This window comes from Rhopalosiphum maidis, chromosome 2 (assembly GCF_003676215.2).
Source record: "Rhopalosiphum maidis isolate BTI-1 chromosome 2, ASM367621v3, whole genome shotgun sequence".
Taxonomy (NCBI): Eukaryota; Metazoa; Arthropoda; class Insecta; order Hemiptera; family Aphididae; genus Rhopalosiphum; species Rhopalosiphum maidis.
This window is the reverse complement of record NC_040878.1, coordinates 76,987,798-77,002,711: the sequence shown is the minus strand read 5'-3', so window position 1 is coordinate 77,002,711 and position 14,914 is coordinate 76,987,798. Positions and strand designations below refer to the sequence as shown.

Genomic DNA, 14,914 nt, shown 5'->3' with positions numbered 1-14,914 from the left:
GAAAACATCAGTTTTATTTCCAGACGGCAATTATAAAATTAGGTAATATAAACATTGTGCATTGTATATTATACAAGTTACAGAACATAATTATAGCAAGAGTGCACAATATGTGCATAAGCTCTCTATGATAGATAATAATAAAATTGTAAACAATATTAAAAGAGAAAAAATGGAATAAAACAATATTCTTATAAACAATATACTCGTATAGGTATTATTTTAACACATAGGATTAAATAGGTACACATAACTATCAGCTAAATATGGAATGTGGCAAATAGCTACATATTACTATGATATTACCGGAAAATTCTAATTTGTAATCCAATTTCTGGTACATATTATAATATGTTATTATGTTATGTTGTAATATGTTATTTTAAATCATAATATATAAAACAAAATTCAAAGGGTAAATATATTTTATATACTTTTTTTCAATAGTCTTTTTAAATAATTGCTTTTAATAACCTATTTTTCTGACAAAAATATTATATTTATCTCACATAATCTCGACCATAATCAACCATATTCGTAAATTATTTTTAATTCCTAATATGATATTGCATTATAATATATAATATAATTTGCATCTTTTATTTTATGCACACGTTATAAAGTATAAGTGTTGTTTAAATAGTTATTGATATTTTTTTATGATATTTTTTACAGTAAGTTAGAAGTTTGTTCAGCGTATAATTGACAATAAGTATGATGAATTTAGTGAACAAAAGCTTCAAATTTAATCAAACAAATCGTTCTTAGCGTAGAGAGAGTGGTCAGTCAGATGAGAACACAACTTTATGACTATACAATTTTGATGAGATCGACAAAGCAATGCATCTAAAAGTTTCTCGAGGCTATATATCAAAGACTAAATAAATCATTGCAACCAAATATTCTTTATACTTCGACAACTTTTTGCCGAAGACAAAGAAAGAGGTAACTGCGCAAGTAAATATAAATTCCTATTAGCATTCAAGTATTGACTTCCAAGTTTTAGTGTACGCACTACGCTGTATGTTTTTCACAGAATACGACCAGAAAATACAACAAAATATATTTTGCAATTGTATTTCAATTCATTTAAAATAATATGACATATATATATATATATATATATACGAATATCGTAATTATTATAACTATTCGTTTGGTTTTTTACGTGGAATAATTATTCTGTAACAGTTCAAAATAAATAATAGTAAATGTGTATTTTAAAGAGGATTAATTAAAAAAACAGAATTTTCACATGAAATATAATTTAAAACAAGTCAAAACGTGTCAATATAATAATATGTAACTGAATATGAAATATTTTAAATATTAAAAAGTATACTTGATCTTCACAGTACTTGACATCGTACGAATCCAATGCCTACTACAGGTATAATTTTTTACCCAACCTCTAACTAAAATTTAAAACGATCGGAAGGGTGTATTTGGGAGAGGTCAACGCTTCCACCCCAATTCATTTTTTCATTAATAAAAAAAGTTAATAAAAGAAAAATAATATATTGAATTATTAAATTATTGACAAAAAAAAATATTAATGATAAACAAAAATATGTCAACAAAGATGTATTTTTTCTTATTCGTATAAATCAAACATACCTAACCTAACCGATATACTATCACCGCTCAAATCGTTTTTCGTTTATAAAAATATACTTTTGAATTTAAATTCAATACATACATCACTGCAGTAACCCACTGATGAGCAGAACATTACTCGCTAGTACATTTTTTTTTTATTTTGAGTGAATACGAGAATAATCAAAAAAATGTTAACCGTGGACGTAATAATACATTTTCATAAATATTAAATTGGTATTGATAAGAACGAATGCGTCGAAACACATATATGTAGTATATTATATATCAGCTACAACCACGGTGGGTACCTGTAAATTTGTTTGGGTCAATTCTAAACCATAAATCAGAGAAAAAAAATTATTTTCCTTTCGATACTTATCAGATATATACTCGTACCTTATATTATATGTACACATATAAGAAAACTGTTTTCGGTCTTTTCCATTCCCGGGAGTCTCTAACCGTATTAACCCATTTCTACAAAAATCCCAGTCGACAATAATATATACCTACCTATGTATATATTTATATGTTGCGGGTGAACCCCTAAAATCTCACGTGAGATAAGCACCGAATGCAGTACATGTATTATTATTATATGTGTTAAATAATGGTTTCCGCTCAAAAATCGGAGATCTCAATCGAAATCCTGTCGCACATATTACGCGCCTATCTATGAAATGATTGACCGCTACATAGTTTGAAAATAGTTTGTTGTAGGTAACGTATGTTAATGCATAAACCGATCGTTTTAAAAATCGATACAAAAATCGAGAGTCTAAGCATAATAATAATTTACATAATTATTAGTTAAATTGTATGATTATTATTATTATCATTACACTATGCGTGGGATACCATAACGTCCGTTTGAGTTGTAAATTTCAGGTTTTATTTAAATATTCTAGATTAAAATTGCATAATTTTATAATACATAGTATTGAACACCACTAACTTTACAAGATTATAATTTATATGAATAGAATAAACTACATTACCTATTGTAATTACTTATTAATTATTATGCATATAATCAACATCCATGTCCAACAATCAGTAAAGTAAATCTTAAAAATCAATTTCATAAACACTTATAATTATCTCATAATGTTATAATTATTTTGAAAATATATCTTTATAAAAATTGTAAATCATTACTAATTTACAAAGCAATAATTAAAAAAAAAATTAAAAAATAATATTTTAATTTTATATATTGAAGTAAAACGTATTTTTACTTTTTAGAGAATTTACTACAAGTTGTGTATATACTTTATACCACATATAATTTAGTATAAAAATTAATTCCAAACGAGTAGTTAACTAATTATAACTTATAAGTATTTAAAGCTTAGATAAACAGAGTAAAGTTGCACAAGATAACCCCACAAAACGTTGGTCCACTGTTCTATGTGCATTTAAACTTAAATACTTATAAACTACATAATTATATCAAATATGTTAAAAATTGAATATTTTTTTTTACAAAATCTCCATTTTTTAATGACTTCAAATAATTTAAAAAATAAATTTAATAAATATTCCTTTATTTAAAAATACATAAAATCACGAACATGTCTGCAAGATTAATTGCAAGAAAATAATGTGTATTTATACGCATTAATATTTACGTTTTCATCATAGTCAAAAATCATATCACGATAGCACCTGATTATGTATAACAAAAGTACCTTAACTATCAAAAATATTTCTAAATATGTCAATTTTAGTGTTTACCTTAAAAAGAATCATTCTGTGCACACTATATTGTTATGTTGGTACGTTATCACATATAGATAAAAAAAGCAAAATTCTCTTACACTTTTAGCCTTTTTTTATCTTTACTTGAAATGTTAAAACTATAATGACGACCCAAACATAGGTGTATATTTCAAGTGGGGTAACAATGTATATACGTATTTATAAGAGAGATCAGCGATTATAGTATTTTTTTTGGTTTTTTTATGGAATAAAATATATTACACTTGTAATATTTTTGAATTTTGACAAAATATAATAATATATGTATGATATATTTGTGCATTTTTTTTTAACTTTAGCTTTAACAGCCATAATTTAAAGCATTTAGATTTGTATACCATTCAAGTGGAGGTCTGTAGATGTTTATTTATCTAAATCGAAGTTCAAACTAATAGTTTTTGAGAATATTTAACTTTGTATTAAAAATAATAGACCCACTGGCCATTATAATTAACTTGAAATATAAAAATATTTATAGGATAAGCTATGATGATTTAAAAATGGTAGCAATTAATATTAATCAACATTTTATATTTTTATAATTTGTCAAAATTTTCATCGTTCATCGTATAATAAATATTAAATGCGATATTACATACATTGTTTTCTTCTTTAATGCACATTTTAATAACTCATTAACTACTGGTTTGAATTTCAAATTAAATACATTAATATTTTCAAAAAAAAAAAATCATTTTCTTTAATAATTTACAATAAAAAACTTGATTTTCAATCATCAGAGCACTCCTAAAATGGTACAAAAAAAAATCTAAATTAATCTATAAATGGTTCTCCGGTATACTTAAAATATTCTAAAAATTATAATTTGAATGTATTTAATGTTTATTATCAAAGGAAAAATATGTAGAGCCACTAGAGAATGCTTAGAAAAACACGCATTATTGAATCAAAAAAAAATATGATAATATATTATATTATAAAAACTCGTGTTGCATGTTAATAATTTTAAATTTAAAAGAAAAATACGAATTAACTAGACTTATTTGAAGTTTTATTTTAATATCCATCTGAATAATAAACGGAATACCGAATTGGAAACCTGATTCTTTTACGATCCTACGAACCTACGATTTTTAACCGTTTGTTCGAAACTCGAGTGTTGACTTTTGAGAATATAGTATAATTTATAACTTTATAAGTTATAACACGTTTGACATATTTGTGTGTTAAACTAAGAATATAATGAACTGAATAATCTGAACCTTTAGCTGAAGAAAACGACTATATAAGTATCTTTGCTGAGCAATTTCCTAGTAAAATTTATAGTACATTTATATAAATGCATAATACATAGTATTTCAAGAGTTTTCTGAAACATTTTACACATATAATAAGAAAACGCGATTTTAAACGTTATTATTTGAACCAATAAACACTATTATATAGTTGCTTTGGACTCGTTTTATAGTGGAAAGTAGATTGTTTATGAAAGAAAAATTGCTCCTGTCGATCATGTGACAGTTCTTAGAGCGCTATCAGTACTGACATTTTTACTGATAATAATGATCACATAATAATCAAAAACTAGCCAATAGTATATTATATATTAATTACACTACATTTATAGTATATAGGTAGTACAAACGCGCATTTCAATATGACGTGTAAAGTTTATATTTTTTACTCGTGTTTCCAAATGAATAAAATACAATTTTATTTTTTCCCAAATTATAAACGTGAATTGTATATTATGTGAATATGTGATATAATGTGTTAATAATTACATTTGAAGTGTACATTTGAAAACAATTCATATCCCCATTTCAATACAGGAACCTGTGTGTTTTTTATCCATACATATCTGTCAATACCATTGGATTTAGTTAAATCATGTTTAAACTAATAAAAAAGGAATTCATTAAATGAGTAAGAATTATGGAAACCTTAATAACCTATTACCTATCACATTTTTAAGCATAATAGTACGTACTAGTATATTATGATTTTATTTTTGCAAAGAGTTGTTGACAATTTTCTCCGTTGGTCAGCATATTCCCCGCCATTTTAAATTAGATTATTATGATATTTTATTTTAAATATTTTAAAAAATAAATTAACAAAAAATAGTTTATATTATATTATGTGGGTATAAGAGTTGCTGTTATAGTAAGTTTTCTCTGAAGTTTGGACCATAATAAGAAAAATCAGCAGACTTAAATGGTAGTTTCGCCATATAGTTATATATTCAGAAATTATATTAAAATATACGTCTTTAACATCTTCTATAAACTAAATCCTGAATCATATTCACATATACATAGTACGGATTTCTCTTGTCTTTGAATAGAAGTTTTTAGAGTGGTTATATGATTAGCAGGGAATATATATATATATATATATATGTTTTATATATATATTATGCTTTGATAATAAAGTTTTAGAAAACCATTTTTAATTATATAGACATTTCGTATAATTATTTCACACGCAGGTGAAAACAATATTATTATTGAATAATAAAAAAATATTGACAGTCTTATACTGACTATTGCGGAAGCCTCAACTATATACATTATGAATAGTATACGGTATTTTAAGTATTTTATTACAATTATCATTTTTTAAACTATATTAATAGTTTATATTACAATATTATCTAGACTAATGAAAAACTTAAGAATCCACTCTTCGTTTACTCGAAAAATCGCAGAAATTATACATAATATACTTTTATTCAACTAGCAATATCTATCTACTCAGTTATATCGTTTTTTTGAGCATCCGAGACCTGATATAAAAATATTTAAAATACGTATATTATTACGATACGGATTATGCTCACCGCAATGAAAATAATTTATAATAAAATAATAAATGGGCGTACTATTTAATAATTGTATTAAACGCCGCTCCAATAAAAAAAAAAAATGCTTTTATTATTATTCAATATACATAAATAGTTTTATGAAGCGGGTCCCCCTGAAAACCCGCGTATTCCTACCCGCCATCCTCTCCAATCAACGCATTTTATAATATTATTATTATTACTATCGTCCGCGTCGCGCGTTTCGGTGTACCGACAACGGCCATATGCCCATGTCAACGTTTACAATAATGCAAAACAGTATATAGCTGGTATGAACCTTATAATTATCTTACCTCTATGACGTGAATCAGTATTGCATTTTGTATGCTAAATTGCCCACATCGCTTTTTAATATTATATTGTTTCCTTCCATATCGTTCATATTTTACCGTTACGAGAGCCATTGAACTGCTGACTTTGACTGCAGATAGAATTTAACCAATTTTTACGCAAACCTTGTCAGAACTTAGAACAATGAAGACCTCCACCGCTGTTGTGTTTGCGTTCTCGTGTAATTGGCTGCTACAAGTGATACAAGTCTGTTCGTCTACGCGTCTGGATGGTGTTTACCAGGTAATATTTACAACGTTTATAAACGAAAATAAAGTCAGTTTTATCCTCACCATGCATCCACCCTATCATCTTATATGTTTAAAGTAAAATAGCTAAGAAAGTACCATTTTTGACCTATCTATATATACTGTACACGGGCTAAGATATTATATCTTTGTCTGCGATGTGTACCTACAATAAGACGCTGCATATCTGTGTGATTGTGTTTAAAAATGTCTAAGTATCTTCAAGTGAGAATCTCCATGGAGGCATAATGAGATATTCAAATGTAATTTTTCAATAGTCTTAACGCTTAATCTAAAATGAAATACCACTAAAAATCCATAGTAATTATTATCATGGATTAGGTATCATAAAAAAACCCATGTTGAAACTCAAAATTTTTAACTCGAAAAATTATCAATTTTAATTTTTGCAATCATAACAATATTATTCTAACAAAAATAAAAACTGTATCTAGTCTAATAATTTGGTAAATTTGTATTTTAATTTAATTATTTTTAAAAATATAGCAAATTAAATTAAACATAATATTCTAATTTGATACTTAATTTGAATTTATTACTCATTATTATTATTATTAATAATAATATTTCAATGTAATTATTATTATTATAATTTAACAAGTTCACGCGGTGATACAAACTTTTTTTTATTTCAAACTAACACATTTTTTAACTGAAAATTACAAAGCAGATGACTTTTTGCAAATTTTAGCCGATCTAAAATAAACGAGTAATTTTTGAGTTAATTAAACGTATTTTTTACTAAGAATAATAGTTCTTAAATATGGTATTACAAAAATATAAAATAGACATAGATGCATTACATAGGATTTATTATTTATAAACATGGAATCTAAGCATCAATTATTTATTATACTCTGAAAATATTTACTTGTTTAAAATGTTTATAAATTATGAAAAATAACTAACATTTATCAATAGTCATTAAATAAAAATCAAATTTAAATTATCTTTTTGATTTATACATGGTATATTTATAAAATAATAGTGGCGAACCAATTTCGTTGAAAACTTTAAACTGTATAATGTATTGGTGAACATACCAATTTAGGTTATGTAGACTATTTTTAAGTTGTGAGTAGGTACATCGATATCTGTTGAACATTTTTAGTTCATTAATTTTACGTTTTTTTTTCTGGTACCAAGTCGGATATGTCTATATGATGTACATTTTTGTACAGATGCATCGTTTGATCTTTAATAATAAGAATGTATTCATCGTCAATGTCTCGCCTAACTGGCCATTAATGATAATAATCAGGCAGTGTACACGGGAACCCGGGAATTCGTCCACCATTGAATTTAACATTTTTATAAAATAAAATTGAATATAAGTTTTATTGGGAGTTCAATCAGAAGTTTATATTCAAATTAAAAGCGTAGAAACATTAACAGCCAGGAAACGAACTTAAATTCAAAAATATTATATTCTTAATGAAATTAAAAATAAGAAAAAGGGTAAAAAACAAATTTTAGTTTGTAAAATCTGTATCATATTATTAAACAAAAAAAAATGTTCATATATTAGAAAATAAATTAATAAATGTTACATACTTCTGTATTTTTGTGTTATACATTTATAGCCCAATCTCCGGATACACTTTAAATATATAGATTTAATTTGTGGCTCAATTACCGACCACCCATGTACACAATATCAATATTTTCAATATTTGTCAATCCTTATGAAAACGCCAATGTCATGTCATACATTGAAATGTCTTTGTTCGTAATATATTATGTACAAAATAAGCCCAAGGATGTGTACTGCAAAGATTGTCTTGCAAAGTTCGTATATTATATTTTTTTCAGTTTAATCACGAAATTAAATGGTTCTTTTCTCGCTAATTTTACTATATAGTACTATCTAATATAGTAACCATTTTTTTCATGACCATCATTGCACCTTAAATCGATATGTAGTACCTAAACGACTAAACATATAAGTAAGCTCGAACGAGCTAACGAATCTGATCTTTGATAAATAAATAGTAGCTCTATTTTGATTATCCGGCAATTATAAATTAAACTCGTATACTGCAGATTCATTCGTCGGGTTTTCTATTATTAAACATCTCAAATGTAATTATGTAACAGAGCAAAAATAATATAGAGCATCATAATATTATGTTATTAATTGTATACTTTGTTCTATACACCAGATAAATTCCCACACAGGAAGTTATGTTTTTACTTTTTATTGATAATCCAATTCTATTTCAGTTGGGTATTTTATCCAATTAAAATTACAGTCAAAATAATTACTTCTCAGTCACGCTTCAATTAAAAAATATATAATATAATTCACTCATCGTACGGTGCAGATGAATCGCAATAGGTTTATCACAGTCGTTACTGCTATTTTAAGGAACATAATTTAATAATAATACCTAGATATACTAGGTAACAGATAACCATGACAACAGTATTTATGTAAGATATTAGAACACAAATCTACCATATACATAATATGACATTTCGTCATCAAGATTTCTGATTTACTAACCTGATAGGAGATTTTTAGGATGTGCCAATATTTTCTAAAATTACTTTTTTTGGTCAGTTAAAGTCAACCAACTTTTTTATTTAAAACTTTTTATTTAATTTTAAAAATAACCGGTTTTTGTTTTGTTTACAAACAACTACGTTTGAAATATATTTTTTAATCTATACAATCCGCTCATTGTCAGATTTTAGAATACTTGTAAGTCTTAATCACGCGTTTAGCTCTAGTCTACACCTCCATCCTCCATACACGAAATAGTTTTTTCGATACACTTCACGATCGGTCGTCCGTCTGTCTGTCAGCTGTTCTTCTTTATCACGTGTGAGTGTAGTTCAAAAAACCACCACTTATACAGGCTATACAAGACGACTAAGTACGTTCTTTCTAGTTCTTTCCGTAATCTACTTACACTTAAATTATGAAAAAAAAGTTTCCATCGACACAGATACCTATCGTACTTAAATTTCGAAAAAAAATTTTAATATTTTTTCTTTAATTATTGCAATACTAAATAATGAATGTACTTATTTCTACTTAATAAACACATAAGTTTAACATAAAACAAGACGAACTTTAATAAATAAAACTACCCTGTATACGTTTTTTAATCGTCATTCTCTAACTAAGACCCCAGAAAAGGTTTGAGAAAAAAACATATATAATACGTGTTGGAACGTATAAAATGAGTTTTATATAAAATATAAATAATGCGTTCCCGGGCGAGTATAATACATAAATCCATTACGATTTATGTTCGGTCCACGCTATGTAGTAGAAAAATATTGTATGAAACGTTTTCGGAAAATGATATTTCGATGAAATGAACTGTAAAAAAAAATTAACGCTGCTACAACTACACTGCGAATAAAATGTATTCGTGCGTATGTATATAATAATGGATAAGACAGTTTTAAACAGTCATTATTATTATTGCGTAACGTTTTCATCGATCGCAATAATATTATTAATATCTAATAACGTTTATATATAAAAAAAAACTTTACAAACTATATTATTGTAACAATGGTATACGGCAAATAGATAAAATAACTGAACAATAAATTATATATTAAGCGTCCTCCGGCATATATAACACTACTCGTTTGTTTCGCCAAACGTTTTCAATGCCGACTTCATATTTCTATCTTTCCATCCGTAAATGCTTTTGATCGCTTCCATGAGAAGTCTAAGTAAATAAGTAATATATTGATATAACTTACAGCATATTTACAATTATCTATTGCGCCAACTCCTAAACATTTTTGACCAATATCCAAAACCTTTACTCAGTGTGGTATCTCAGAAGTTGTGATCATTAAAATTAAATGATATGCAAGTGATAATTAATTTCATTTTCAAACATAACATACTCTTTTTATAATAAATTATTAAGTTTTATTCATAGATATTTAATAAAACTAGATAGCCGACTTTCAGTACCTCCAATGTAATGTTTTGAATCCAAGAAAACGGCCAACTTTTCTTATTAAAGAGGTCATGTTTACAATTCCATCATTAATAAAAAACCTATTAGCAGTATATAAAATCCAATTTATTTATTTTGATTATTGTCATATTATCATCTTCCAATGATAACATTTTAAATACAGACCTCTTTCATTAGAAAAGTCAGCCATTTTACCAACATATACATAAAAGCCAAGTCGACTATCTAGTAAATTGTATTACTTATATTTATGGTTTTATCACCATCATATGTAATTTATTTAAATACCTACGCGACTTCCAAAAATGTTTAATTACAATTATCAGTAATTAGTTTGAATTTATTTATTCTTTTTTTTTTTTGATATTTCGTCATGTTATGAATTCATTTTTAAAATAAACAAAAATCGTGGTAGAACTGCTGAAAATGTTATTTATTGCAATTTGAAAAAAATAATAGGTAATAGAGAATAGAAAATGTTTTCATCAGATTTTAGACAACGATTTTTTATTCATATTATTATATTAAAAATATTTTAGTTCTATCAAAAAATTGTATAATTGACTAACAAAAACCTCTTTCTCTACTGAATATTGGAATATTTTTTTTCTTCATTAAACGTCTTCAAAAAAATAAATAAATAAATAATGACAAATATATTTTAATTTTAAAAGTTACTGAATAATAATATATCAAAATATTAATTTAATATTTGTATGATATATATTTTGGACAAAAGCTTTTGGTGTATTTATATTTATAGACACAACGACCAATATTTTTATTGATGCATACATTTTTATGGATTCCCAAGCCCTCAAAATCTTCACACTATATTTATATAAACAATAATTTAAATTGTATACGTAAGCCCTAATAAATATTAGTAGTAGTGCAACTACAGCTTAACAAATACAATTGTTATAACTATTTTAACATGGTTTTTCTATTAAATAAATTATATTTAAAATTAAAATTTACAAATAGTTCAGGACAACGCAATTTACTCTTTTAATTACTCAATAAGTTAATAATATCATCACAATTATTCAGCTAAGGGCTTTTTAAAATCATGCTGATTTTACTTATAGAACTGCTTGAAACTAGACGATCTATTTTGTCAATTTATTTGTCAACATTTATTTATACTTATATATTTGTTTTAATAAATAAACCTCGGTTTATTATTATTTGTGTAATATTATTTATTATAGAATATAGATAATATAATATAATATTTGTAGTAATATAAACATTAAAATAAAACCATAAAAACTCATGAACAACACAATTTAAAAGTTTACTTGTGTATAACGAATTATAAACGCACTCGCATTATAGGCGATTCCATCAAGCCATAAATTTAAAAAAACATTGTTACCCTGTGATAAAACCCTGTTATTGTCTATATATTATAATATAATAAAATTATGATTATTGTGCCACAAATAACTACGTATTTGTGATCTGTTTTGTACAACATTGAATAAATTAAAGATTATTTCATATTAGATTATAGCCAAGAACACAATAGGTACACAGTATATTTCTCAATATACAATATTTACTTCAAATTAATCAAAACAAAATAGGAAAAGACTTTTATTTTTTAATGGTGCACAAATCCCCTGTGCAACCCCTTAGTTGTGCTAATACATATATTGTTATATTTTAGTATGCTTCGTCTAACTCAAATTCGATTGTTTTTTATTCGAGTTTTCTACTCGTAAATTATGTATACACAGTCAACTCGCTGCAAAGTCGTCGATGTAAAATTAACAAGACACACAAAAATGTAAAAGCCGGGTGAAACGAGTTACGTTTTTAAAAGATAGTTTCGACTTTTATAGTTTAAAACATTTTATTTTATTTCATGATTTCACTTATACACACACGTGGGGCGTGACGTTAATATTATTATTTTATTAGTGTATTATCATTTCGATATTTTACAGCAGTGTTTTTCAAACTTTTTTGTCTTCCCCCCCTAAATTTAATGTGAACTCTTAAGGCCCCCTTAATAAAATCATTAACTATTTTAGGGCTTACCAGGATTAGGTTAGGTTATTATATATTTTATGGCTCACCAGTCATAGAGCCGCGGCCCCCAGTTTGAGAAGCACTGTATTACAGCACATAACAGCGTAATTTTTAATTATTCGTGAACCCTATAATTTTTAAAATTATAAAAAATTTTGTTTGTTTTGAGGAACACGTGACTTTTTTTTAATTATTTGCTATATTCTGATAATATTATATTATTTTTATTATTTTTTTTTTAAATTTATGTATCAGGCCTCATTAAAAAATGATTTTTATTAACAATACTATTTTAGATTTTGCGATAAACATTGATATCGTATCTATAATAATTATTAAATTGTTTATATTTAAGAACCATATCAATATTAATTATTAGACATAATATTAGTCCAATGAAAGAATGCAGCAGTAACTTGTATTTTTCCCACGCTTTGGAGGAAATGACAAAAAATACAACACAAATTCTAATAATATTGAGTTACTAAGATATTTCATAAAATTTCATTTATGTGAATCCAAAAATGTATATATATATATATTTTTATGGTAAAATATTTATGAGGAAGTAACTTATGTTACTGCTTTTTTATGGTAATACAAAAATTCTGAAAATTATTGAATTTGGTAATTTATAATTTAAAACGAAATGTTGTAATTATGGTGATTGTATAATAATTGAAAAACAATAATTTTTTTTAGTTATCGCTTTAATTGTTAGTCATACGTAATATATTGTATAAATTGAGAGAGATGGAATTTTTAGAGTAAACTAAGACTACAAGACATCGGTTATTATCGAAAAAATGTAAATATTTTTTTATCTGGCTAAAATAACTATTATATTCGTAAACCCTATAAAACTATATTAGCACCAATGAAAGTGATGCATATACTACTACGCCTGTGGAATATTAACAAGATTATATGTTTTAATATTTGTTTTTGTTTTCACATACACAGGGCTTACACGATGCGATGACGATAGACGAGCTGAACTATTATTTTGGAGTTTCCGATCCGGCAGATGCACCAGAGTACGAGGTGGTCACGTTGTTCGATCCCGCGGACCGACCGGATTGCACGTTTTTTGCATTTGGCAGGTATCTATATTATTACTATGTCCGACGAGTCTATTTTTTATGCGATAAACATAATGTAATGACCAGTCAATATTTCACCAGATTTACCCATGGAAAAGTAAACATTTTTGTATTTCAATTTCGCTTTATAAATATAATATAATACACGAAAACAATTTTTCAATATTTTCTTTTTTCTGTAAACAAAAGATAAATTATGAGGTAACTGAACTTAAAACTAGACATTCTAAACACACTTGAGGACCCCAATCTAAATGGCGCCTTCGTGAAAGGACTCGAGCTTCAATGCACGAGTATGAGAGTGTGAAATATTATAATGAATAAACTTCATAAGAACTGAAAATTCCTCTACAAAGTGTATATAATAATAATAATAGATATCAACCATGTTTAAATGATGTGTGTGTTTTGTGAGTGTCGTTGCGTCGTCGAGCATTGTGCAGCGCACGAGGGAAAATTGTCCAAGGCGAATTCAAGGCACTGGAACTAATGATTAAGCACGTTATATTACGTAGAGGTACGTGTGTACATCACAGGGTGATTTATTTTAACCAGCAACGAGCTCTTTTTCTCAGACGATTTCTTTCGCCTCTTAAAAAATACGTTTTACCCAGTTCGTGTTTATTATACACATCCTGTTGTATATAATATTATGAAATAGCAAGTACTATTTTTATTTATACTATTTTTTAACAATGTTAAATCGCGTTTTCTAAAACCAGAGTAATTAATCTAATTGTCGAATATTAAAATAATAATAACTAGTATCATATGATATTGGTGTATAATTTATATCTTATTTTCTGAATCTGTTGTTTATTTCGATCATCTATGAGCTTCAAACCACTCGTACGAATAAAATACTAATTATCGAATCGATGTCGGCTTTTCCTAAATACTTGCTATGTCTAACAGACTGATGGGTTGCTGTTGAAAAGTATTCAATATCTTGTTGAACATATTAATATTATTATGATTGCCGAAAATAAAATAAAATATTCGATTTTTTCGTAAAACTCTCCAATATGGTAC

General features: G+C 26.1%; 1 protein-coding gene across 2 annotated transcripts in view; it reads left to right on the top strand.

Annotated features, from left to right (window-relative positions):
• Nucleotides 1-6,658: 6,658 nt before the first annotated feature.
• LOC113553685 (A disintegrin and metalloproteinase with thrombospondin motifs adt-2-like) overlaps nt 6,659-14,914 on the top strand; it is a 42,886-nt gene continuing 34,630 nt past the window's right edge. For both annotated transcript variants that reach the window (XM_026957153.1, XM_026957154.1), the window contains exons 1-2: nt 6,659-6,760; nt 13,743-13,882. In XM_026957153.1, the coding sequence (XP_026812954.1) occupies nt 6,662-6,760; nt 13,743-13,882 (239 nt within the window). In that variant the 5' untranslated portion in view covers nt 6,659-6,661. The remainder of the gene's footprint in view (nt 6,761-13,742; nt 13,883-14,914) is intronic.